Here is a 23313-nt window from a genome sequence, read left to right as displayed (position 1 = left end):
CGCTCGACCTTACCAGCCAAGCCTTCACTGATTCGCTGATTGATGGAGTACTTGGGGGCTCCCTGTTTCTTGGAATAGAAGTTGGCCACCAGATCGTGGTACAGTGGGTGGCTCTCGGAGATCAACAACACATCCCGGCCCACGCAATTCCGGAGCTTCTCGTCATCAGAGAGAAGAGGGTATTTCTTTTCCATCGCAGCCAGCAGTCGCTTCTCGTCGATAAAGGGAAGTAGAACGACACCCTGCCAAGCAAACTTCTTGCCGTTCAGGTCCACGGGGAAGTCTTCCGGGTAGAAATCGATGATCTCACTATCAGGATCGCTCATCAGGTCATGGAAGACTTCAGGGATAGCGTGGTTGGAAGAAGCCGGAAGAACTCCCATCAGCTGTTCGAAGGGCTTGAATGGGGTTCCCTTTTCAAATTGCAACTCCATTTCGCCAATATCCACGAAATCAGCCGCAAATGGCGCATAGTGGTAAGGGTAGTACCACGTCCACGAGGGGCAACCTTGGAAATAGTATCTCAAAACCCAAGCAAGACCCTCGGCATACGCTCGTGCGACCTTGTGGCGGAACTCCTTGTCTTCGGGATCGACGCCAAACTTCTGCTCATAGTACCGATCAGCGTATCCTTCTTCCCACAGGCGGACAGTGTCGGGCGGCAATTCCTCGTTTTGAGAGTCGCCCGCGGATGGCTTCTTGGTCGGCGTCGTTGCGGCCTCCTCTGCCACCTCATCCGCCTTTCTCTTACCGAGAACCGAAGGCGAAGTTTGCTCTTCGGTCTTCTCCTCGGAAGGCTCTGGAGCTTCTGATCCGGATTCTTCGGTGTTCTCGGAGGGTTCTTCAGCCTCCGAACCCTTCATGAGCTTGCTCTTCAGGATGGCTGCGGCGCTCTTGTTCGCCATGTTAGCCTTATACACCGCACCGCGGTTAGTAACCATGCTGTGAGTCAACTGCCTCGCCTCCCGGGTCAGTTCTCCCCGTGCAGGCGTGATCAGTTCCACGGCACTGGGAGGCGCCGCATCTGTGGCACCCTTAGACCGACCACCGGTAGGATTGCCGGCAGGTGTCTCGTAGGCTTCGTAGTTGGGAGAGCTTTTTCTCCGCTTCCTAGCACCTTCTTCGCGCGCTTGCGCTTCCTGCTTGCGCCTCTTCTCGTTGGCAGCCCTCCTCTCCTCGGCCTGTCTACGACGACGGAAAATAGCATCCTCTTGCTTGGCCAGTCCTTGCAGAATGAGCTGGGCCCGCTTGAGGTCAACATGTCCATCCTCGGTCAGGTACCCGCCCATGACGGGGATATTATCGCGCCAAATAGCTATCAGAGTGTCGATGCCATTTTCACGGATATCTAAGGAGGGTAAGTGAGGAAGGAAATCATTTCCTACGAAGAAACACATGAAGACCCAGTCATCCAAAGCACGTTCCAAGTCGAAAGGAAACGGTTGTTGCGGAACATACAGTTCCGCAGCAAGGTATTCCCGAAGAATTGACACATTGAGCCAAATGAATGGTTTGAGTGAGGTGCCTTTGCCCTTCTCATCGAACTGTCCATTCTTCTCCTTTGCTTGACCTTTGCATTCCTCCGCCTTGTGGCCTGCCTGTCCACATAGCCGGCATGTCCGAGCCTTCGACTCCTGGAAGAAGACATCCTCACGTAGGACCCGGAAGTAGGGCTCGTGAGTCGCAAGACCCAACATGATCAAATCGGCATCCAATCCATAGATGACATGGCGGGTATTGGGGTCGTGCTCTGGCGACGCGCGCTGTGACCGGACGAACTCCATGATCTTGTGTTCACCTTCACCCGGAACCGTCGCATCCGAAATGATGATTTTAAGCTGCTTAAGTCAGTAAAAAATATACAACAAGAACTAGACCAGGAGAGACGAACCTTTTCCCAAGCGGGGTCGGTATTGAGCTTGTAAGCGATCCAGTAGCGCAAAGCTGCCGCGAGAATATCCATGAAAGGCGTTCCCGGGGTAATGACGTTGCTATCCCACGTCTTCTGGATGACCTGTTCCTGCATATCCTCGTCTTCCTTCTTGCCGTTTTGCCTCTCAAGCATTTTGCGGAATTCTTCCTTCTTCTCATCTGCCTCTCTGGCTTCCTGAGCAGAGCGGAACCGACGGGCTCGTTGCTGGTTCATCTTTGCGCGTGGCGCGACACCATCTAGTTTAGGAGAAAAGCATGAGTTAGTCTAACAGTTTGATCAAAGTAGGCGACGCGATAAGAGTTACAACATACCGACAGCGATCATCAGAAGCTTCCTCGGGCGGACCATGTTCACCACACGGTCGGTGTACTTGAAGATCTCCAGCATCATCTCCTGCTCGTTCGCCGGCGGCGGCTTTCCTTCCGGATGAGTACATGGGTGAACGATACCGTTCATATCCAGGTACAAATTATCCATCTCATCTCCATTGGGATTGGGACGCGTGGTGTCCACGGGAACCTCTTCGCCGTTGATCTCTTGCGGAAACTCCTCGATAACGGGGGAGATGATCTTAGGATACTTGTTGGAAAGCCATCTGAAAAGCGCTGGGACACCCATGATTGCTAGTAGAATTTGACAAAGAGTGTATGAAGATGTTTGTACAGATTATACGGAGTAGATCTATCGATTTAAGCCAGGTTCGCTGATGCGCTGCATCGGCTATCTCAACGTCTCCGAGTCTGCAGGAATGACCCGTAAATGATTACTTCCGTAGAAGGGTATAGGGTGTAGGGGAAAGGAAAACTCGCGATCCCACACTGTGGGAATGACTAGGAGTAGAAGACTGACCCTCTCGAGAGGTGAGGGGGAATGATGAAGGCGTGGAAGTCTCTGCGATCGCAATGGCCGGTCGACTTGCCCGACCATGAAATCCGAGATCTCGGCGCTTCTTTTGTCGCGGTTCCGGCAGAACTTCCCCTTCTAGACACTAGACTCAAAGTAGCAAAGTAAGTACGTAGTCAGCGCGCCCCCAGACACTTGACCAATGAGCAGTCGCGACACAGCAGTACAGCATTGTTGGCTCTGATTCTTTTGAGTTAGGTATCGTTGCGGCTTATTTGGCTACTACTAACTCCATACTACGGACTACTGGCACTATCCCGTGTGCTCCCACCATAGTCACCATCACCCATTGCTGCCGCTGCAGCTTCGGAGAGAACAACTCAGCTGGCTGATCCACTCGCTTCTCTCCTCTCTCCCCACACCTCCGTGACTTCAATGCCTATAACTTGCTACGCCCCCGGCCGGCGGTGACCATGAAATTACGAGCTACCAGTTGCGATGTTCCGAATCCTCGAGTCGCAGGCGCCGGCCAAACAAACGGCCACAGACACAATTAATACTCTGACTGGTCGGCTTCAGAGTGCAACTCTACTAGAAGATCGACGGGCAGCTATACAAGGGTTGAGAAGCTTTGCAAAGTCCTTTCCTGCCTCCGTTGCTTCGGGCGCACTACGCCCGTTGATCAACAGCCTTAAAGATGATCGTGAAGATGTGGATACGTTGAAGGTGGTCTTGGAGACCTTGTTGATGTTGTTTACCCCCGACGAGAATAGTGTTGGTGGCCTCTTCAGCCTACTTTGTCGCATCCCCTGCTGATATGCGCTGTCTAGCCCGAAGCTTCAGACGAAATCGCCCTTTGGTTGTCCGATGAATTTACGCAGGTTTGTACATGTTACTGGCCGAGACATGCATTTGCTGACCGGGCAAAAAGCGTCAAGACAATATTACTGCGCTCCTTGACCTCCTGGATACTCGTGACTTTTACTCTCGCTTGTATTCCCTGCAGTTGATGTTTCAGATCTCGAGCGCACGGCCAGAAAGAACACAAGAATGTATCCTGACGGCGCCGTTGGGTATACCGAGGCTGGTCAGTGCACTGGGAGATGCTAGAGAGCCGGTGCGCAATGGTATGTTGAGCTCCCCTCTCAGCGCGGAAGCGCGGTGTGCTATTGTTGCTAATTACGACTGTGCATCGAATAGAAGCTTTAATTCTCCTGATCGCTCTCACTCCGGCCTCCGAAGAGTTCCAAAAGCTCGTCGCATTCGAAAACGCGTTTGACCTTATCTTCTCCTTGATAGAAGCTGAAGGTGCTTTGACCCACGGATCGGAAGTGGTTGAAGACTGCCTTTCCTTACTCGCGAACCTTCTGAGGCTCAACATCTCCAACCAGTCATATTTCCGGGAGACGGGATGTGTCAAGAGGCTAGCAAAGCTCCTCGCGGATGTCAATCAGGATCAGGACTCGGAAGAGCCCACCCCACAATGGGCTCTCGCGCATCGGGATAAGAACCTCTGGGGACTTTTGGTTATCGTCCAGCTGTTTTTAATCAAAGGAGGGGTCAACACTCCCGCCAACCAGACGGCGTTCTGGAACAATGGTGTCATGGAACAAGTCTTGAACACTGCTTTCGGTCAAAGATTTAATGTCAATGTGACATCCAAGGTATGAGACACTGATTGTCTATAAAATTGATGCTAACTGTGCTAGGCTCTTGCGACATGCGCCGACTTAATACGTAGCAACAAGCCCTTGCAGGAGCGTTTTGGAGACGTTGAGGTCATTTGGGGCTCGAGTCCTACTCCGAATGCTGTCAATGGGGATTCGACACATCAAGAACTCCAGCGGATCAATGTTATCGAGGCGTTGCTGAAATTGACTCTCGAGCCTGCTCCATTGTCGCTTCTTGATGCGCGACTTGCCGCTTGCGAATGTATCAAGGCATTCTTCGCAAACCACACCGGGATCCGTGTCCATGTGCTAGGAAGAGCGATCCAAGGCCATATTAGCGGAGAAGACCAGATCCCCAATATCCTGACTGTCCTGTTGATGCCGCCAGAAGCTCGGGGAAATGCCGACCCCTATCAAACCTGGATGGCATCTGTCTTGATGTACCAACTGCTGTTCGAGAACGCTGAAGCTAAATCAATTGCCATGGGCGTGACTGAGGGGGATGCTGAACAGGGTGAGGAAGTCGTTACCTGCATCCAGACGATAGTAGGCAACTTGATCACCGGTATTCAAAGAGGTGATGATGAAAGAATCACCCTTGGATATTTGATGCTGCTCTGTGGTTGGCTCTTCGAAGAACCGGATGCTGTGAATGACTTGTTGGGCGAGGGAAGCAGCATACAGACCTTGCTGCAAGAAATCAAGCACCGCGGAGCCACTTACGTACTTGTTCCGGGTCTTTGCACCATTCTACTCGGAATTATATACGAATTTTCCTCAAAGGACTCGCCCATACCGCGGAAGACTCTGCATAAGTTGTTGATCGAGCAGCTAGGACGAGAACAATACATTGACCGGATCACCCGGTTCAGAGAGGATCCTCTGGTACGTGACTTTGAGGTCCTACCACAGACCGTGGGGGCACAATACGACGGTGGCCTTCCTGAAATCTACTTCGACAGGACCTTTGTTGAATTTCTCAAAGACAACTTCAGCCGCTTATTACGTGCGATTGACCGTGAACCCGAGATCGAGATCTCAGTGATCACCAATGGCGTTGAAAGGGGGGTTTCTCGCGAACTTGTGGACTCGCTTCGGGCAGAACTAGAAGAAAAGGGCGCTTTGTCACAGAAGCTGGAGTCGGATCTGCTTGCTCTACAATCCAAGCTCGATCACGAGCAAGCTGAACACCGGAAGACGAGAGACGCCACCATATTAGAGTCTTCTAAACTGCAGCAGATCTGCGAATCATTGAAGCGGAGTCACGAACAAGAACTGAATGTCTTGAAGGAGCAGCAGAAGCACGCTCAAAATGTGCTCTTGAAACAGCATGGCGAACAGTTACGAGCCATTGATCGACAGCTGAAGGAAACATCTGCAGACCATGAGAGGAGAAGTCTTCAAGTGAAGAAGCATCATGAAGCCGAGGTGGCTGACCTGCAGAAAAAGATTCGTTCGCTCGAATCTGATCTCAATCGCGGCAAGGAGCAATCCTCTGCTGAGATTGCTGACCTGAAGACCACTATTCAGATCTTGAAGTCGGAGGCGGAAAAGATCAAGGGACAGCATGTGGCGGAAGTTCTGGAACTTAACACCACAATCCAGAATCTTCAGTCAGCACTCGACACTGTTAAGGGACACCATGAGACCAAGCTCTCTGAGTTGAACACCACAATCCAGAAGTTGCAGTCAGAGCTCGAGACAGGCAGAGGACAGCATACTACCGAAGTCTCTGGTCTGAACAAGACAATCGAGGAGCTCAAGTCGCAGATGGATGCCAGTCAAGGGAAACATGAGTCTGAGGTCTCCGACCTCAACAAGACAATCCAGAAGTTACAGTCGGAGCTCGATGCCAGCAATGGACAGAGCGCGGCAGAGGTTTCTGACCTGAAGAAGACAATCGAGACGCTGCAGTCGGAGCTTGACGCCAGCAGTGGCCAGAGCGCGGCGGAAGTTTCTGACCTGAAGAAGACGATTGAGGCGTTGCAGTCGGAGCTTGAATCTAGCAACGGGCAGAATGCTACTGAGGTGTCCGATTTGAAGAAGACGATTGAGAGCCTTCAAGCCGAGCTGGAGGCTGGCAAAGGAAAGCAGGCAACTGAAGTAACCAGCTTCCAAGAGACCATCAAGACGCTTAAGTCTGAAATGGACGCCGCCAAAAAGCAGCATGAGACCGAGGTTGCGGAGCTCAAGTCCACGTCCAAGGCCTTACAATCGGAACTGGACACTGCTAAGGAGAAGGCTACGAAAGAAATACAGTCTACACGCGATGAACTGTCCTCTAAGTGCACTGCCTCGGAGAAGCGAGCCGAGAAGGCCGAGAGTGAGGTAGAAAAGGCTGAGGAGGCAGCACGCAAGGCTACCCAAGCGCTTGAAGAGGCCCGGAAACAGCTCGAGAAGGCCGAGGCGGAGGCCAAGGAGAAGGAGGAAGCTCGCAAGGCGGCACAGTCTGAGCTTGAGGATTTGCTGATCGTGTTCGGAGATCTGGAGGCGAAGAGAAATGAGGACAAGGTAAGTCCACTGACCCTAACCTAACCCAATGACTATGTAGATGACTCATATTGTTCCTTAGCAACGTTTGAAGGATCTCGGTCAAGAGGTGTCCGAAGCTGAAGATGAGGAGGAGGAGGATGAAGAGGACGAAGAGGACGAGGAGGAAGCCTAATGGAGATGCCAATATTGGTGGTCCTTGCATGAGGCGCAGGGCGTAGGGCGTAGCAGCCCTGGATTGCATTCCAATGACGAACAAAGCATGAGTGAGTCAGAGCCATGGGAAGTTAGTCCCAATTTGTACACCAAAGATGGGAATTAGCCTTGTGACTAGCGTAGTAGCCATTGTACAGTGTACCTGAGCCATAATATTCCATATATAGAGATGTTTTTTGAGGGACAGTCACACCGGCTGATGTCGGCGGTAGGCGAAGCGGGCGCTGATTGGCCAGCGAAGACAAAAAATGGTGCGCGGGGTGAGTCAAACGATTCTGCCGCTTGTGCGCAACCTTCAATCGGGCTTTAAATCTACCCCGCGGATCCCTCGTTGGAAGATCGCAAGTCGACAGATTTCCTCCCTGTCACCTCCTCTCCCCTTCCCCGCTCGCCCGTCATGTCCATTGATTTTCCCCGCGAGGAGGAGGCCATCCTCCAGAGGTGGAGGGAGATCAACGCCTTCCGGAGGCAGGTTGAGCTCTCCGAAGGTCGTAAACCATACACCTTCTACGATGGCCCTCCGTTCGCTACCGGTCTGCCTCACTATGGTCACTTGTTGGCCTCGACCATCAAGGATATTATTCCCCGTTACTGGTCTATGAAGGGTCACTATGTCGAGCGTCGCTTTGGCTGGGATACTCATGGTGTGCCCATCGAGTACGAGATCGACAAGAAGCTGGGTATGTCGGGTCTCGAGGCCGTCGAGAAAATTGGTATCGAGAAGTACAACGAGGAGTGCAGAGCCATTGTCATGAGATTCGCTTCGGAATGGCGTCAAACTATCGAGAGACTGGGTCGTTGGATCGACTTTGACAATGACTACAAGGTAGACAGGCCCATCATCTTGTACCCAGCGGTCTCTACATATGCTGACCATGCATTATAGACCATGAACGTGAGCTTCATGGAATCAGTGTGGTGGGTCTTCAAGCAGCTGTTCGACAAGGACCTTGTCTACAGAGGCTACCGCGTCATGCCTTACTCGACCGCCCTCAACACCCCCCTCAGTAACTTCGAGGCTCAACAAAACTACAAGGATGTGCAAGACCCTGCCGTCGTCGTCACATTCCCCCTCGTCCACGAGCCCGAGACTTCCCTTCTTGCATGGACGACCACGCCATGGACCCTGCCCTCGAACATTGCCCTCGCGGTCAACCCCACCTTCGAATACATCAAGATCCTCGACGAGGCATCTGGAAAGCACTACATCCTGCTCGAGTCTCTGCTCCGGACGCTGTACAAGGACCCCAAGAAGGCCAAGTTCAAGATCGTCGACCGCTTTAAGGGTGCTACCATGAAGGACTGGAAGTACCAGCCCCTCTTCGATTACTTCTACGAAGAGTTCAAGGAGCACGGTTTCCGGGTCCTTAACGCCGAGTACGTTACTGCTGAGGACGGTACCGGTATCGTCCACCAGGCTCCCGCCTTTGGTGAGGACGATTACAGAGTTGGCATGGAGAACGGCGTCATCAGTGAGAGCCGTCTCCCCCCTAACCCTGTAGATGAAAAGGGTTGCTACACAGCCGAAGTGAAGGACTTCGAGGGCCAACACGTCAAGGCTGCCGACAGGGGCATCATCAAGCACCTGAAGGCTGCTGGACGCCTGGTTGTCGACAGCCAGATTACTCACAGCTACCCCTTCTGCTGGCGTTCCGACACTCCCTTGATCTACCGGGCTGTGCCGGCTTGGTTCGTCAAGATCGGCCCTATCATCCCTCAGATGCTCCAGGGCATTGACGACTCCCACTGGGTGCCGAGCTTTGTCAAGGAGAGACGCTTCTCCAGCTGGATCCAGAATGCTCGCGACTGGAACATCTCGAGAAACCGTTTCTGGGGTACTCCTCTGCCCTTGTGGGTGAGCGATGACTTCAAGGAGGTTGTCGCCGTTGGTAGTGCAGAGGAACTCAAGCAGCTTAGTGGTTACGAGGGTGAACTCACCGACCTGCACCGCGACAAGGTCGACAAGATCACCATCCCCAGCAAGCAGGGCAAGGGCGTCCTTCGCCGTGTTAGCGAGGTGTTTGATTGCTGGTTTGAGTCTGGCAGCATGCCTTATGCATCCCAGCACTACCCCTTTGAGAACAAGGAACAGTTCGAGAACAGCTTCCCCGGTGACTTCATCGCGGAGGGTCTTGACCAGACTCGTGGTTGGTTCTACACCCTGACTGTGCTTGGTACGCACCTCTTTGGCAAGCTTCCTTTCAAGAACTGTGTCGTCAACGGCATTGTTCTCGCAGAGGATGGAAAGAAGATGTCCAAGAGACTTAAGAACTACCCTGATCCCTCCCTCGTCATGGAGCGTTACGGTTCCGATGCTCTTCGCCTCTACTTGATCAACTCTCCAGTTGTGCGCGCTGAGCCCCTTCGGTTCAAGGAGTCGGGCGTCAAGGAGATTGTCGCCAAGGTTCTTCTTCCCCTCTGGAACAGCTACAAGTTCTTCGAGGGTCAAGCCGCTCTGTTCAAGAAGACCCAGGGCTTCGATTACACCTTTGATCCTAAGGCGGAGGCTACTAACACCAACGTCATGGACCGCTGGATCCTGGCCAGTTGCCAGAGTCTTCTCAAGTTCGTCAACGAGGAGATGGCCGGATACCGTCTGTACACTGTCGTTCCTCGCCTGCTTGAGTTGATCGACAACACCACCAACTGGTACATTCGTTTCAACCGCAGACGTCTCAAGGGTGAGAACGGTGTCGATGATACCCAGCATGCCCTGAACACCCTCTTCGAGGTCCTGTACACCCTGGTCCGGGGCCTGGCTCCCTTCACTCCTTTCCTTACCGACACCATCTACCTGAAGCTTCTCCCTCACATCCCCGAGGCGCTCCGTAGCGAGGATAGCCGCAGTGTCCACTTCCTTCCCTTCCCCGAGGTTCGGGAAGAGCTTTTCGATGAGGTTGTCGAGAGGCGCGTGGCCCGGATGCAGAAGGTCATTGATATGGCTCGTATCTCCCGTGAACGTCGGAACATTGGTCTGAAGACGCCTCTGAAGACTCTCGTTGTCATCCACCAGGACCAGCAGTACCTGGACGATGTGAAGTCCCTGCAGGGATACATCCTCGAGGAGCTGAACGTTCTTGAGCTTGTCCTGTCCTCGGACGAGGAGAAGTACAACGTCCAGTATAGTGTGACCGCCGACTGGCCTACGTTGGGCAAGAAGCTGAAGAAGGAGGTCCAGAAGGTCAAGAAGGCCTTGCCCTCTCTGACCAGCGAGGATGTGAAGAAGTTCGTCGCCGACAAGAAGATGCTTGTTGACGGCATTGAGCTTGTTGAGGGTGATCTGGTCGTGAAGCGTGGAATGAAGGAGGACAGCGCGTCCGCCAACATGGAACCCAACACGGATAGCGACTTGCTGACCATCCTGGACGCTAACCTGTACCCCGAGTTGGCCGAGCAAGGGTTGGGCCGTGAGATCATCAACCGTCTGCAGCGTCTTCGTAAGAAGGCGGGTCTTGTCCCCACCGACGATGTGAAGATGGAGTATGCCGTCCTGTCGGATCCCGAGGATGTGGGCATCAACAAGGCGTTTGAGACGCAAGCCAAGGCCATCGAAAAGGTTGTGCGCAGACCGCTCGACCGCTACGAGCTTGTGGACGGCAAGGTGCCCAGCGGAGAGGAGCCGGGAATGATCATCCAAGAAGAGCAAGAAGTACAAAAGGCCACCTTCCTGTTGCGTCTGCTCAAGTTGTAGAGGTTTGATCGATTCACACAGACAAGATGTTGATAGCTTAGACCATACAATTCCCGCTAGTTACGATGTTTTGACATTTCTTTTTGTTTAGTTGATGGATGAATAAAATTACACACGTTCATGATGAGATTTTTTACATAAACCTGTAGAGACCTTTCCTATACAGACACCGCCATACATGCTATCAAAAGCCAGTCAGCCCAATACGCCTAAACCATGTAGTTCTCCTGCAACCCATCATCCACCATTAAACTTTCTTCGAGGCCGCCTGTCAAGCGTGAATTAGCCATGTTACAGGTGAAGTCATCCCGGAGATACGGGTTTTAATCCTACCAGAAAGCAGTCCTTGAGCTTCATGAACTCCTTGGCGCACATGTCCTTTTGCACGGCATTGTAGTCCGCAACGACGCATTTGCCATACGCAGCGGCCTGAAAGCCCGTCTGTCAGTTGGAGCGAGCAGAGTCAGAGATTCATATCATATCATACCTCGACCGAGCACTTCGAGGCAGCCTTTGCAAATTTCTCAATAGGTCTTGTCTTTGTCGACGGCATCTTGCCCAGTGTCTTTGCCACACAGAGAGTTAAAGTCTCAAGTACTATCTACAGGTGATTGATTGTTCTTCTATCCAGAAGCGTGACTGCTGGACCAGCCCCGTTACATAATCCATCACATGACCCAGCACATTCCCATCGCCGGCGCGACACGAAAAGCAAAAGCAAAGCAAAAACAACTTGGCTTTTTGACTGACAAAAAGTCAATGCCTTGTCGCCCGGCCGTGCCATTGGGTCCCACCGGTCCATTTGGGGATCTCTCTTGCGGTCTAACTTGACTTTAGCTTGACTTTGCGGCCTGGAGCACTGTGGGCCTCTGACAACCCACCTAGCAACACCACCCCCGACCGTGTCCGTGTGTGTGTGTGTGTGCCTGTTCCGCGATGCTTAATGATTCCCTGTTCCGTCTCCATGAGCCATATGCGAAAAACGCGCCTTAGTTCGCGGACAGTTCGATGCCTCCCGTTCCCCTTCAGCGAAGACCTTTGTCCCATGAAGACCCGGCGCTCACCGATGAAGGTATGCTCTGTCGCATTTACTAGCCCCCTCCACACTCCATAGTCTTGTTTACGTTTGCGGAGTGCTGATTGCTTATTGTTCAACATAGATGTCGGCCTCCTCTACCAAGTCATTACCCGTGCGGAAAGGGATCCAGAAGTCGAGCGACTCCCGTATCGTGTGCTATTCAAGGCCTACGACGAGGTTATTGCCGAACATGGCGTCGACGCGGATCCAGGCTATGCCTGTATGCGCTTCTTGCTCAAAATGGGAAGCAAACATGTCGTAGGAGAGTCGCTCTTCGACAAATTCGAGAACCTACTCGAACGGATGGGCATTGTTATTGAATTCGGCGGCGAGGATGATACCTACGATGAGACGTACCCGGACAGTGTACCCTCCATCGAAAGCAGGCCTAGGCGAAGGATACGCGACACCCGGGAGGACTCAACGCAGCCACAGCCTCAGAAACAACCACAGACTCCTCTACGAAGGCGGGCATCCTTCAATTCCATGTACGATGTTGGCGACGATCCCACTCAAAGAAGCTTCATCAACCGCCCAAGCTCACGGTCGTCCATGTCGCGAATACAAGTTGGGAAGCCTGAGTATCCGTTCACGAAGCCGTCGCCGTCCCCGAAGCATGCGCGGGTCTCTCCAGAAGCGGAGTCTCCCGATAGAACTCAATTGATGGCACAGTTTATCGACGTGGGTCGCCGGCTCATGAGTCGGATGGACTTTCTGGCTGCGCAATCCTCGTCTGCTCAGCCGCCGCCGGCTGACGAGAAGCCTCTTCCCAATGGACTATATGCCCGGTCTGCCGTCGACCGCGATCGCTCAGAAAGAATAGCGGAAGCCTCACGAGCCCGGCGCTCGAAAACATCCTCAAATGGCTCCGATGAAGAGGGAGAGCTATCATCTTCAGTGTCCTCAAGTGACGATAGCATTAATCCCCTCGAACGGCCAGAAATGCCCCCGGAAATGCTATATAGGCCATCGCTTTCGGATCTACTGCGAGATGCATCGACCTTCAATATGTACCGCCAACGAGCCATCAACCGTCGACTTCTTACGCAGTGGGTTAAGAGGGCGATACAGGCCAGACAGAGCCACCATAATATGGAGATGGTCGCCGTGAATCGAGATCGAAACACCTTGCTTCGACAGGCGTTTCAAACGTGGCATACCATCATCCGCGATCGACGTCAGGAAGAGCGGACGGAGAGATTCTTCAAGCATCTGGAAGAGCGCGCGGGACGGGCTCGGGATCTCTATCTTCTCACAAAGGCGTTCTCTCACTGGGCGCAATTGACTGCAGAGGAACTTGCCCGGACATCTGCAGCTCGGCGACATATCCTTAGCGTCAAGTACTTCCATGCATGGCGCGAGATCACCGCAGTTAATGAGATGAAAGCCCAGCGCTTCGCTCTGCGAAAACCTTTTGCTGCCTGGTTGAAGAGGACCAAACAGGTCAAACAGGCGGAAGAGAAGGCGGTTGTTATCAGTAGGGAGAAGTCGAAACACACATTCTATTGGCAGTGGTTCTGGAGCTTCTGCGAACAGCGTGCCCCTCAGTGGTACGACTATTGCCTCAAGAGACGCTCTCTGTTGTACTGGCTGCGCAAGTTTCGAACCAACAGGGAGTGTATTCATGAGATTGATGTCCGGAATAGGCAATATGCTGTGGGATCGATAATGCAACTATGGCATGAGAGGACTCAAGGTGTCATTGCGAGGGAGCAACAAGTAGCATCAACAGAGCGCCGGAAGGTTCTGGAGGAGAAGTTGATAGAATGGAGGGCTCAAGCTCATTTAGCTCCGGTTGCTAACCATGTCACAAAAATGGTGGACACACATATCCTTCAAGCGGCGTACTCACAGTGGGTACATCGCGCTCAAATGCTGAAGCAGGCGCGGGAGATGGATCGGCAACGGATCATACGAAATGCGTGGACAACGTGGAATGACCAGCTTCGCTGTCAAGCTCTCTATGCCCGAATTGAGGAACGTATCAAGCTCGAAGCGATGTACAAATGGATTTTAGCAGAGAGATACCGTCTCATGCAGCGCATTAGGGAACAGCGCATCAAGCGGGAAGTCTTCTCAGTCTTTGTGACTAACGTCCGGAGGACCTATGCCGAATTGCTTGACCGTGCGGAAGTATTCGAGGAGCAACGCAACGAAGACTTGCTCCGATCCAAGCTGGAACGCTGGCGGGATCTGCTATCGTTGCAACGCGAGAGGGAGATGGTTGCCTCTGAGTTCTACGCTCCACGCTTAGCGCAGGAATCGCTTGTGGCCTGGCGTTCGAAGTATCAGCATGTGGTCAAGATAGAGGGATGGGCTAATACCGCCAGATACTACTTCCTGGCTACCAAGTTCACTAAGAAATGGCGTGTCGCGACAGTTGAATCTGCCAAGAAGCGCCGCCAACAAGCGTATATCCAGACTCGGAGGAAGATCAAGATCAATCTGGCATCGAAAGCTCTATCCCATTGGCACACCAGATCCTTACATATGGCAGGTCTGGAGCAGCAAGCCCTGCAATTCTCACGGCAACACTGCTTGGCAATGGCATCCGAGCTTGTACCCCGATGGCAAGAAAAAACCTTCAACCGCCTCCAGGACTGCGATGCAGCCGATGATCACTATGCGCGCCAGATTGTGGGCGAACAATTGACGCGCTGGGTCGAGGCCTTGCTTGTGTATCAGCGCCAGGAGCAACAAGCAAATAACGTGAATCGGGAGCATGTCCTCGGCCAGGCCAATATCCAACTGCGGAAGCTCAGCTTCCGTGTCTTCCAAGTCAAGAGCTTCTCCGAGACCGCCGAGGCGATGAAGGAACGAAACCTAAGGAAGCACTGTCGAAGCATGTTCCGCAGCTGGCTGGAGAAAGCACGAGTTAAGTCCGAGTCGCGGGATTTACCAGGGCCTCTGATAAGTCCGACGAGAAACTATGATGGAGCGACCTTCGAAGCCGAGCCGAACCGACGCATTTTCGATCCTTGGTATCAAACCACGACTCCCTTTAAGACCAACGATCTAGCTGTGGCCGCGAACAGCCAAATTCAACTGGCCTCGACTACGCCGCTAGCGACACCCAACTTCCTCACATCGCCGTCTAAACGAGCTGCCAGAGCGCGGGCTATGGCGCAGGTTTCCACTACTCCTGCGACGCCCTCTTACACTCCATTTGCCAGTCGACTTCTGCGCGTCGGTACTGTACTGCCTCGAACCGACTCGACCAGGCGCCGTACTGGACGAGCGAGCGCCCTGGGCACCAGCGTCCGGTTCGTGGATGAGGAACCGGGGTCTCCTTCCGATGGTAGAAGATCGTCCGGTCGACGGACGTGAAACCCTTCCGGGTTATACTTGTATAGGACTTTATGTACATTTTCTTCTGGTTCCCTTTGTCTATTTTGGGGTTTTGGATGGAGCAGCTTTTTGGGGCGAAGGTTATGATAGATACCCTTTTTGCATGGCAGGTACTGTGGATTAGCTATTGTCGGCTTGGATAATTGAACATTATACACCTCATGTTGGTGAAGACACCTGAAATTATAGTTCAAGTAACATATCAATCGGATAATGATCTTCGAACTCATCTTCACCCCTATCACACTGACCCATCTTACCTCTCACCAGCTCATCCATCTCCCGCCGCTGCTCCTCACTCAACAGCCGTACACGATCCTGCAAAGACCCCAAATCCCCATAAAACCGCCGATCCACAAACCCCCAATAAATCTCATCAAACATAGAACTATACCTCGCGGCAAGACACATCCAAAATAGCCCATTGTCCAAGGACTCGCCCATCCTCGAAGCCAACCGTTGTGATTCCGAAAGAAGCCCTTGCCCAATCAACTCGTCTTCACACTCACGCAATACTTCCAAAAACACATTGCACCGGGGGATATACCGATCCAGGAATTGATGCAGATCTCCCTCCCAGTCCTCCGGACTCTGGAGTAACAGCCACCAAGGCGCTACGTACGTGAACTCGGCTGGGGCCGCGTAGGCGAATTCCCAGTCGATGACGGCTGAGACGTGGGAGGTAGTGAGATCTATGAGGACGTTTGAGGGACGGAAGTCGTCGCAGTAGAGACGGAAGGGCCTTGGGGGTTAGTGAGGTGGAGGTTTTTTGTTAGGTTTTGAAATAGGTAGCGAGCGATTAGTTTTCGTTGGAAGTCTTCTTCGCTGGTGATGGAGGGGTTTTGTTGTTGTAGACGAAGGTGGAGGAGATGCTGTGTGGCTAGGGAGTAGAAGTAGTCTGTGGATGAAGTGAAGGTGTGAGAGGGGGGTGGGAATGCTTCTAGTGGTAGGTTTGCAGAAGCCATTAGCTCGTTCATGTTGAAGGTGAGAGGTCGTTTGGTGATGGTGAAGCAATCATGCTTTGTATCTTGGAGTGCGCCGATGGAGTCGAGTTCTACTCTGGAGAGCTCGAGGACTAGGATGGCCATTTCGCGGTATGCGTGCTTCAAGCTGTGATTGCTTATTTGCGGGTTTAGGACTGGTCGTCCTTCGACAGAATGGTCCTTGAGGAGCTGAGATAGTGGTACACCCTCGATGATTGACATGATTATGTAGGGACCTGCCCAGCAGATCCCTGAGGCGTATACTTCGGGGATGGGGATCGAGGTGGTCTTGCGGAGGTAGTTCATTGTTGCGACTTCATTTTGGACTTTTTCTCGGCGAAGAATGGCTCTTCCTAGAGCGGCGAAGCGGATGATGATATCTGGTTCTTCGTTGCTGTTGTTGTATCTTACTTGATAGCAGATGTTGAATGCTCCGCTTTTCCAGAGGCATGCGGAGATGGGTTTGCCGCTGGCTGGTCGGTGTTTGTGGGCAAGGTGCATTGATAGGAGCTCTGGCTGTCGGTTGGACCAGAGACGAAGCCAGGTTGTGGCTTTTTGTTCTTGTTTTCTTTCTGCGATATGGTCGAATTCCATGGTTGGATGGTGGTTGGGGTTAGGGTTGTAGGGGGTTGAGATGTGAAGCAGTTGCAGAGTACTACTAGATAGACCGCTTTTTCATATGTGAGTGGTTAGAAGCAAAAAATGCGGAGGTATAAATCTGGGAATACTTATGACTGGAATTATGTCCAGCAAGAGGCGGATTTCTACGTCCGTGTACGGAGAATAATAGTGAAGTAATAGTAACTGAAGTATATTCAGTCCCTTTAGGTGATGATATATCCTCACCCCGCTCTACTATTATCAGAGCACAACCCTGTAACTGATAAGTGGGAGGAATTTGCAGCTGTAGCTTTATCAACAACTAATCACAATCACATTTGATTACTAGTTGGTCGCAAAGATCCCTGCTTACTTTGCAGCAGTCTGGATCCCCGCAAGCCTAATTAGTGAGGTTAATCTAAATAGGTATGATCCCCGGGGATAACATGTCCCTGAATGAGCTCATTGGACCAGATGGGAATATTATTCAGGAGCTACAATGTGGCAAAGCACCATATGATTGTAAGTCTTCTTAAAGCCAGAAAGTCACTCAAAGTAAAGGAGGACCGAGGCTATCCGAACAAGCAGTTGGGGTTGATGACGATGGATGAATGAGTCTGGGCGGTGTGGATCACGGGGCCGACGATCGGGGATGCTCTTCTTGCATCTTCGAGGTGAGCTGTCCCCTCCACCCGCATACAGCTCTATACTTGCGTCTTTCTCGCAAACCCCCGTCACATTGCGCAGCTTTCAACTCAGACTTTGCTCCCACAACTGCGCACTGGCAATGGTGTAGCGCCATTGCGAGCGCATCCCCGCGCATCCACGCACTCTACCTCCACAACCACCCGCCTCCATGCGAGCGGTACTGCCGGGGAGGCCCCCAACGAAGCTCCAGGCTTACAGCACCGCGCTGTGGGATGGTCTTCGTATTGTGGTAAGCTCTCTGCATAAACCTCTTCAGCTTCCCCGGTGTTCTATAAGTGGTCATCTCACTGATTCGGCGCTTTCTGCGTACTCTCCACAGGCGTACATATCCGGCCATGCACTAGTTATCCTCGGCGGTCCGCACAAGCTCCTACAAACCATCTATGTCGACGATACCGACGCCCTGGAGGCTGTCACCATAGATGAGCTCTCCGGAAAGATCGCCGTATGCGGTGGACCCGATGTCTTTATCTACCAACCGTATGGCATTCAGCATGAAACCTTGAAGGTCCGTGGTCAATGAGATGAAAAGATACAAGCTCTACGGGAAGTGCATGCTGATGGATCTATGGGGTAGTGGTCTCTAGTCCAAACCTTTCGCAGCGAAGACGACAATGAGACTATTCGTACCCTGTCATGGGGCTCCTCCGAGGAGCTGCTGCTCGGCAACTCTCACCTCACTCTCTGGTTCTTGAACGATACCCCGCGCCAAGTTTGGAAGCAGAAGCTGGCTTCTCCCGTTAAATTCGCGCGCTTCTCCCCCGATGCAACTCTCCTTGTCACCACTGGACATTACGACCGCATGGCCAAAGTATGGCGCCGACTCGCGTTCGGGACGGACATTCGCTTCGAGGTGTCATATCTTCCCCACCCTACAGTCATTACGGGGATACATTGGCGGAGACCGTACCATCGAGAGCAGTCTATGGACAATGTCTTCTATACCGTATGCGCCGACAACAAGATTCGGGTGTGGGCGACCGTGGATCACCATGCGCCGACCGCCTTGCAACTATGGGCGCAAATTGATATGGCCGCTTCTGTTCAGCCAAGGCATGCGACCGACAAGAGCGATCCGACCCGCCGATATGGCTTCATTGTGGACAGTCGAGACTTTTGCATGGCTACTGAGCGAGCTGTGCAGAGAAGTACGGGAAACAAGGATAATCACACTTTGGAACATATCATCGAAGTCGCGAATAAGAGCCCCGAAGTCTGTGTCGTGATTGATGGTCAAGGACATATGTCAGCCTGGGCCCTGGAAGATGTTGGGTCCAAGGTTAAATCCGAAATGCACATGTTCAATATTCTACACGTGGAAGGCCTGGACTTCGCGTTCATGCCCGGTGTCTCCCCGGAAGAAGACTATGCCCAATTGCATGCATTCCAGGGTGCAGAACCAGGCGACTCCATCAGCATTCTAGTCCATCACTTTGATGGCCGGATTGAGTGGTTCGATTCCCCGGTAGATGTGCTTTTTGATCCTGCTCCGCGCAAAAACCGGGTGTCTATGAAGGCGTCATGGACCGGCCACAATGGCCCCATAAAGAAGATCGTTCGTAATGCCATTGGCCACACGCTTGCCTCGCGTACGGATGATAACAAGGCGTTGATTTGGAGGCAAAAACAGCGAGAGAGTGGTACAGCGCTTCTTCGACAGAGCGAGCTGTTCTCTGATGAACATATCCATCGCAGTTGCGTGCTAGAAGACGGCGAGTTTCTGGTTAATCTCCACCACAACGGAATCTCCTTCTGGGATATCCGTCCATTCCATGCCAAGAAGCTGGCGGCCACAACATTCGAATTATCAAGCAAGCCGCTGTGTGTCTTGCCAATCCCTACCGCGGAGCAAAATGGGGTGGTCTACGTAGCAACTATTGGAGCGAGCATGGACGGTATTGCTTGGGAGTTTCGATTGCCGACTTCTAAGCAAACCAACGGAGCAGCGGATGGGACTCAATGTCAGCTGCGGAAGTTCTGTACATTCCATCTGGGGTTGGATGAGGACATGGCTTACATCTTGCCTGTCGACCCAGCCGGCCGCAAAGCCGAGATGCCAGGCTTCTTTGACCTCTTTTCGCCGGATATAGCACTTTCATATACCAAGACTGGCATTGTCCGCACCTGGACGGCCAAGATTGACAAAGAGAAGAGCCGCGTCGAATGGCTCTTGACTTCGACCGTAGAGACAGGCATCAAGAACCCGTCGCTTGCGAGCGGGAGCTCCATCAAGAAAGCAGCGCTTGTGGATGAAGACCGCACGCATCTAACGATATGGGATATGAATGATGCACAGCTGGAGTATGAAGAACATTTCTCACAGGGCGACATCATCCGTGACTTGGATTGGACGTCAACGCCAGACATGCAGTCTATCTTAGCGGTTGGATTTCCTCATAAAGTCATTCTATTATCCCAGCTCCGATATGACTACCTTGACTCGCGTCCGTCGTGGACACAGATCCGCGAAATCTGGATCCGCGACCTTACTCCTCATCCTATCGGGGATTCTTGCTGGCTCAGCAATGGCTGTCTCGCCATCGGAGCTGGAAACCAGCTCTTCGTGTATGGGAACGAAATCGAAAGTTCCGATCATCTGATATCTCAGTTACGTATACCAGCTCGCGGATCTTCTACGGTCGATCTCTTCGAGGTTGTTAGCCGGCTGAATGGACCGCTGCCCGTTTTTCACCCGCAGTTCCTGGCGCAGTGCATTCTGAGCGGCAAAAACAACCTGGTACATTCTGTTTTGCTCAATCTCCATCGCATACTCAAGTTCTACACGGAAGGCGATGACATTGATGGCTTCCTGGACATGCCCCTGGAAAGCTTTTACCTTGAACATGATGTGAGCACCTGGATGATAACCACACAATTACGCAGCTAACCTATCAGACCCCCCAACGAGCCACCTCCAAAGGAATAGATTCCTCATATGCCGATCTCTCTATGGATGAAGAGTCGACCGTAGTGGATGAGGATACGGCTCTGGTGCTCAACGAGAACCTGGCGCGGTTTACCCTGCCCCAGCTTTCTAGCCAAGAGCAATTCCGCTTGGTGGACACAATTGAGTGTGTTGCAACTGTGGAGAAGCATCGCCGCTCAATGGACGACAATGCCGCGCGATACCTCCTCTTCTTCCGTCAGCATATGCTACGCAGGTCCCAAGGGGTGGCGAACAAAGACACGGTATCCTGGCGAGAGATTGTCTGGGCGTTCCATAGCGGCAGCCAGGACATCTTAGTCGACCTTGCATCAAGACAATTTGGTGGCAAGGTGACATGGAAAGCGGCCAGGGAGAGTGGGATGTTCATGTGGTTGTCGAATCCTACTGCTGTGGTAAGAATTCATCTCTGGGTCGTGATCGGATTGTGCTAACAGTGTCAGCGGGCGCAACTGGAAGTCGTTGCTCGGAACGAGTATACTAAATCGGAAGAGAAGAACCCCATCGACTGTTCGTTGTACTATATCGCCTTGAGGAAGAAAAACGTCCTTCAGGGTCTCTGGCGGATGGCCCATTGGCATCGTGAACAAGGTGCAACACAACGACTGCTTGCCAATAACTTTCAGGAAGAGCGGTGGAAAACGTCGGCATTGAAGAACGCATATGCTCTGCTTGGAAAGCGAAGATTTGGTGCGTATTATAGAACTGAATGTGGAACTTCGACTAATGCGGTATAGAATATGCTGCCACCTTCTTCCTTCTTGCGGACCATTTGCGCGACGCCGCTTTTGTGTGTCTGAACCAGGTCGGCGATCTTCAGCTTGCCATCGCCATCACGCGTGCCTACGAGGGAGATGACGGCCCAGTGTTGAAGGAGATTCTGGAAGAAAGAGTGCTCCCTGAGGCTGCCACTGATGGAAACCGGTGGATGGCATCGTGGGCTTTCTGGATGTTGGGCCGCCGTGGAATGGCAGTCCGATCGCTGATTGTGAGTATCACCGTGACCGTAAAATGAAGGATACCAATGACATGTCTAGTCTCCGGTTGAGTCACTTATTCCCGAGACGCCAGCGTCTCCAGGCAGCCCAGGGATGATACCCTTGCAAGCCAAGTCGTATCTATCCAACGACCCTGCATTGGTCGTCCTGTACAAGCAACTCCGTGAAAAGACATTACAGACGCTGAAGGGAGCATCCAAAGTATCTGCACAGTCCGAGTGGAGTTTCGTCATCCGCAATGCTCGTCTGTACGACCGCATGGGATGCGATCTCCTGGCCCTAGATCTGGTACGCCACTGGGAGTTCCTGGGAGGACCACCTTCGCCACAACCAGCCAAGGAGGGGCCACTCGATTTGCATGATGGGGTAGACTATCGCAAGATGCTGCGGCGACGAAGCAGTCTGGTCGTTGCGGACCTGCCGATTCGCGAGAGCTTGCAGCAGAGTATCCAAGCTGCGGCAGCACCGAAACCGAAACCGAAGCCACCTCCAACGACGTTCCAGGAGCCAGACGCCAACTCGTTGCTTGACAGCTTCGGTTTCTAGTCCGGTTGTAGCTAGTTTTGAGCAATTTATTGTATAATTATTGCGTACCAAGTGTTAGGTGTGCATACATTGACTGCTACTTGATACTCCCTGGCGTCTAGTCAAGATTTCAGCATGTATATCGTTCAATTCATTCTGTAATAACAATCAACTAAGCATGAGAGACATTTTATCATAAGACATAATCGCATCCGAAACAAATCCCCTCAGTAAATCGAGAACCTCCCCCTCTTCCTCCGCGGCAACAACCTCCACGACTCCGTCTGGTTCAGCGGAGCATGCACCAAAGTAGACGTGCTGTTAACTCCCGTACTGTTACTCATCGCAGCATGCAACGAAGAAGAACCAGACGAGGTGCTATTCCCCGCACCTGCGGTCCCATTCGCACCCGCTCCAGACGTAGCGCTGACCATACCCCCATGCGTAACACTTCCCACTTTATTCTCTTCCTTATTATCCTGCTGCTGCTGCTGCTGCTGCGTAGCATCAAAATCCCCACCTTCAACCTGATTAACGCCATGAACATCCCCAGAAGGAGAAGGAGAAGAAGCATCCGCACACTCCAACAACACCCACACATTCCCATTCCCACCCCCATTCCCAACCCCATCCCCTCCACTCCGAGAATCCCTCCCCCTCACAATCGGATACTTCGGACGAGGACGAGGATAACGATGTCCAGCACACTCACTCCCCACCCACCGACCAAACTCCCCCGAATGAACACTTTGCGCTAGGAACGGCTCATCCACGCACCCGGGCTGCTCATGCATGGTTACGTTGCAGTGTTGGGGTATTCCCCCTCCTTCTTGGATATCCTTGTTGTTGGTATCCTCTCCATTAGGAGCAGGAGATACAAATTGCTCGATCTGTGTGTCGAAGGATACATGCGTGGATGTTGTGGGGATCGGGTGGCATGTTCCTTCGTGGAGTTGGAGGGGGATGTGTTGGTGCGCGCGGGGGGATAAGAGTACCGGTGGTGGTGGTGGTGGTGGTGGTGGGGAGGGAGGGCAGGTATTGTGGAAGACAGGGTGGATGTTGGCGATGGTGGAGGCGGCGGTTGCTGTTGATGGTAGGGTTAGGGATAGGAGGGAAATCGTGGTGGTGGTGAGGTGGTGGCGCATTGTTGGGGTCCGCTATTAGGAGTAGAAGATGAAGTAAATAGATGTTTGGATTCAAGGATGAGTTCAGATGAATTGAATTGAATTGAAGTTGAATGATGCTATCAGTTGATCTAAAGTTATCAACATCCTTATATACTACTA

At 52.4% G+C, this 23313-nt stretch overlaps 7 protein-coding genes across 7 annotated transcripts; 3 read left to right on the top strand and 4 right to left on the bottom strand.

Moving 5' to 3' along the window:
* Positions 1-3606: 3606 nt before the first annotated feature.
* On the bottom strand, positions 3607-4490 carry BO88DRAFT_185219 (uncharacterized protein). The gene has a single exon (XM_025701780.1). It carries the CDS (start codon positions 4155-4157, stop codon positions 3669-3671), a length of 489 nt encoding a protein of 162 aa, XP_025558025.1. The 5' UTR covers positions 4158-4490; the 3' UTR covers positions 3607-3668.
* Positions 4491-7470: 2980 nt separating this feature from the next.
* Positions 7471-10970, top strand: BO88DRAFT_408656 (isoleucine--tRNA ligase ILS1). Its single transcript, XM_025707761.1, has 2 exons — positions 7471-7978; positions 8039-10970. Exons 1-2 carry the CDS (start codon positions 7550-7552, stop codon positions 10841-10843), a joined length of 3234 nt encoding a protein of 1077 aa, XP_025558024.1. The 5' UTR covers positions 7471-7549; the 3' UTR covers positions 10844-10970.
* On the bottom strand, positions 10939-11443 carry BO88DRAFT_408655 (uncharacterized protein). Its single transcript, XM_025707760.1, has 3 exons — positions 11331-11443; positions 11177-11272; positions 10939-11111 (listed from the first exon to the last, which is right to left on the bottom strand). Exons 1-3 carry the CDS (start codon positions 11394-11396, stop codon positions 11091-11093), a joined length of 183 nt encoding a protein of 60 aa, XP_025558023.1. The 5' UTR covers positions 11397-11443; the 3' UTR covers positions 10939-11090.
* A 139-nt stretch (positions 11444-11582) lies between these two features.
* On the top strand, positions 11583-15458 carry BO88DRAFT_397856 (Sfi1 family protein). Its single transcript, XM_025705298.1, has 2 exons — positions 11583-11915; positions 12004-15458. The coding sequence occupies exons 1-2, from the start codon at positions 11852-11854 to the stop codon at positions 15246-15248; spliced, it is 3309 nt and encodes a 1102-aa protein (XP_025558022.1). The 5' UTR covers positions 11583-11851; the 3' UTR covers positions 15249-15458.
* On the bottom strand, positions 15453-16862 carry BO88DRAFT_474859 (phosphotransferase family protein; the record flags this gene model as incomplete). The annotated part of the gene is made up of 2 exons (XM_025711848.1): positions 16004-16862; positions 15453-15896 (listed from the first exon to the last, which is right to left on the bottom strand). The coding sequence occupies exons 1-2, from the start codon at positions 16844-16846 to the stop codon at positions 15453-15455; spliced, it is 1287 nt and encodes a 428-aa protein (XP_025558021.1). The 5' UTR covers positions 16847-16862.
* A 708-nt stretch (positions 16863-17570) lies between these two features.
* BO88DRAFT_408653 (WD repeat protein) lies at positions 17571-22179 on the top strand. The gene is made up of 7 exons (XM_025707759.1): positions 17571-17789; positions 17880-18068; positions 18138-20408; positions 20456-20899; positions 20948-21194; positions 21242-21492; positions 21542-22179. The coding sequence occupies exons 1-7, from the start codon at positions 17709-17711 to the stop codon at positions 22046-22048; spliced, it is 3990 nt and encodes a 1329-aa protein (XP_025558020.1). The 5' UTR covers positions 17571-17708; the 3' UTR covers positions 22049-22179.
* Positions 22180-22254: 75 nt separating this feature from the next.
* BO88DRAFT_397849 (uncharacterized protein) lies at positions 22255-23172 on the bottom strand (the record flags this gene model as incomplete). Its single annotated transcript, XM_025705297.1, has 1 exon — positions 22255-23172. The coding sequence occupies one exon, from the start codon at positions 23170-23172 to the stop codon at positions 22255-22257; it is 918 nt and encodes a 305-aa protein (XP_025558019.1).
* Positions 23173-23313: the final 141 nt, after the last annotated feature.

Source organism: Aspergillus vadensis, assembly GCF_003184925.1.
Source record: "Aspergillus vadensis CBS 113365 unplaced genomic scaffold BO88scaffold_32, whole genome shotgun sequence".
In the NCBI taxonomy this organism is placed as follows: Eukaryota; Fungi; Ascomycota; class Eurotiomycetes; order Eurotiales; family Aspergillaceae; genus Aspergillus; species Aspergillus vadensis.
This window is presented reverse-complemented; position numbering and strand designations above follow the sequence as displayed.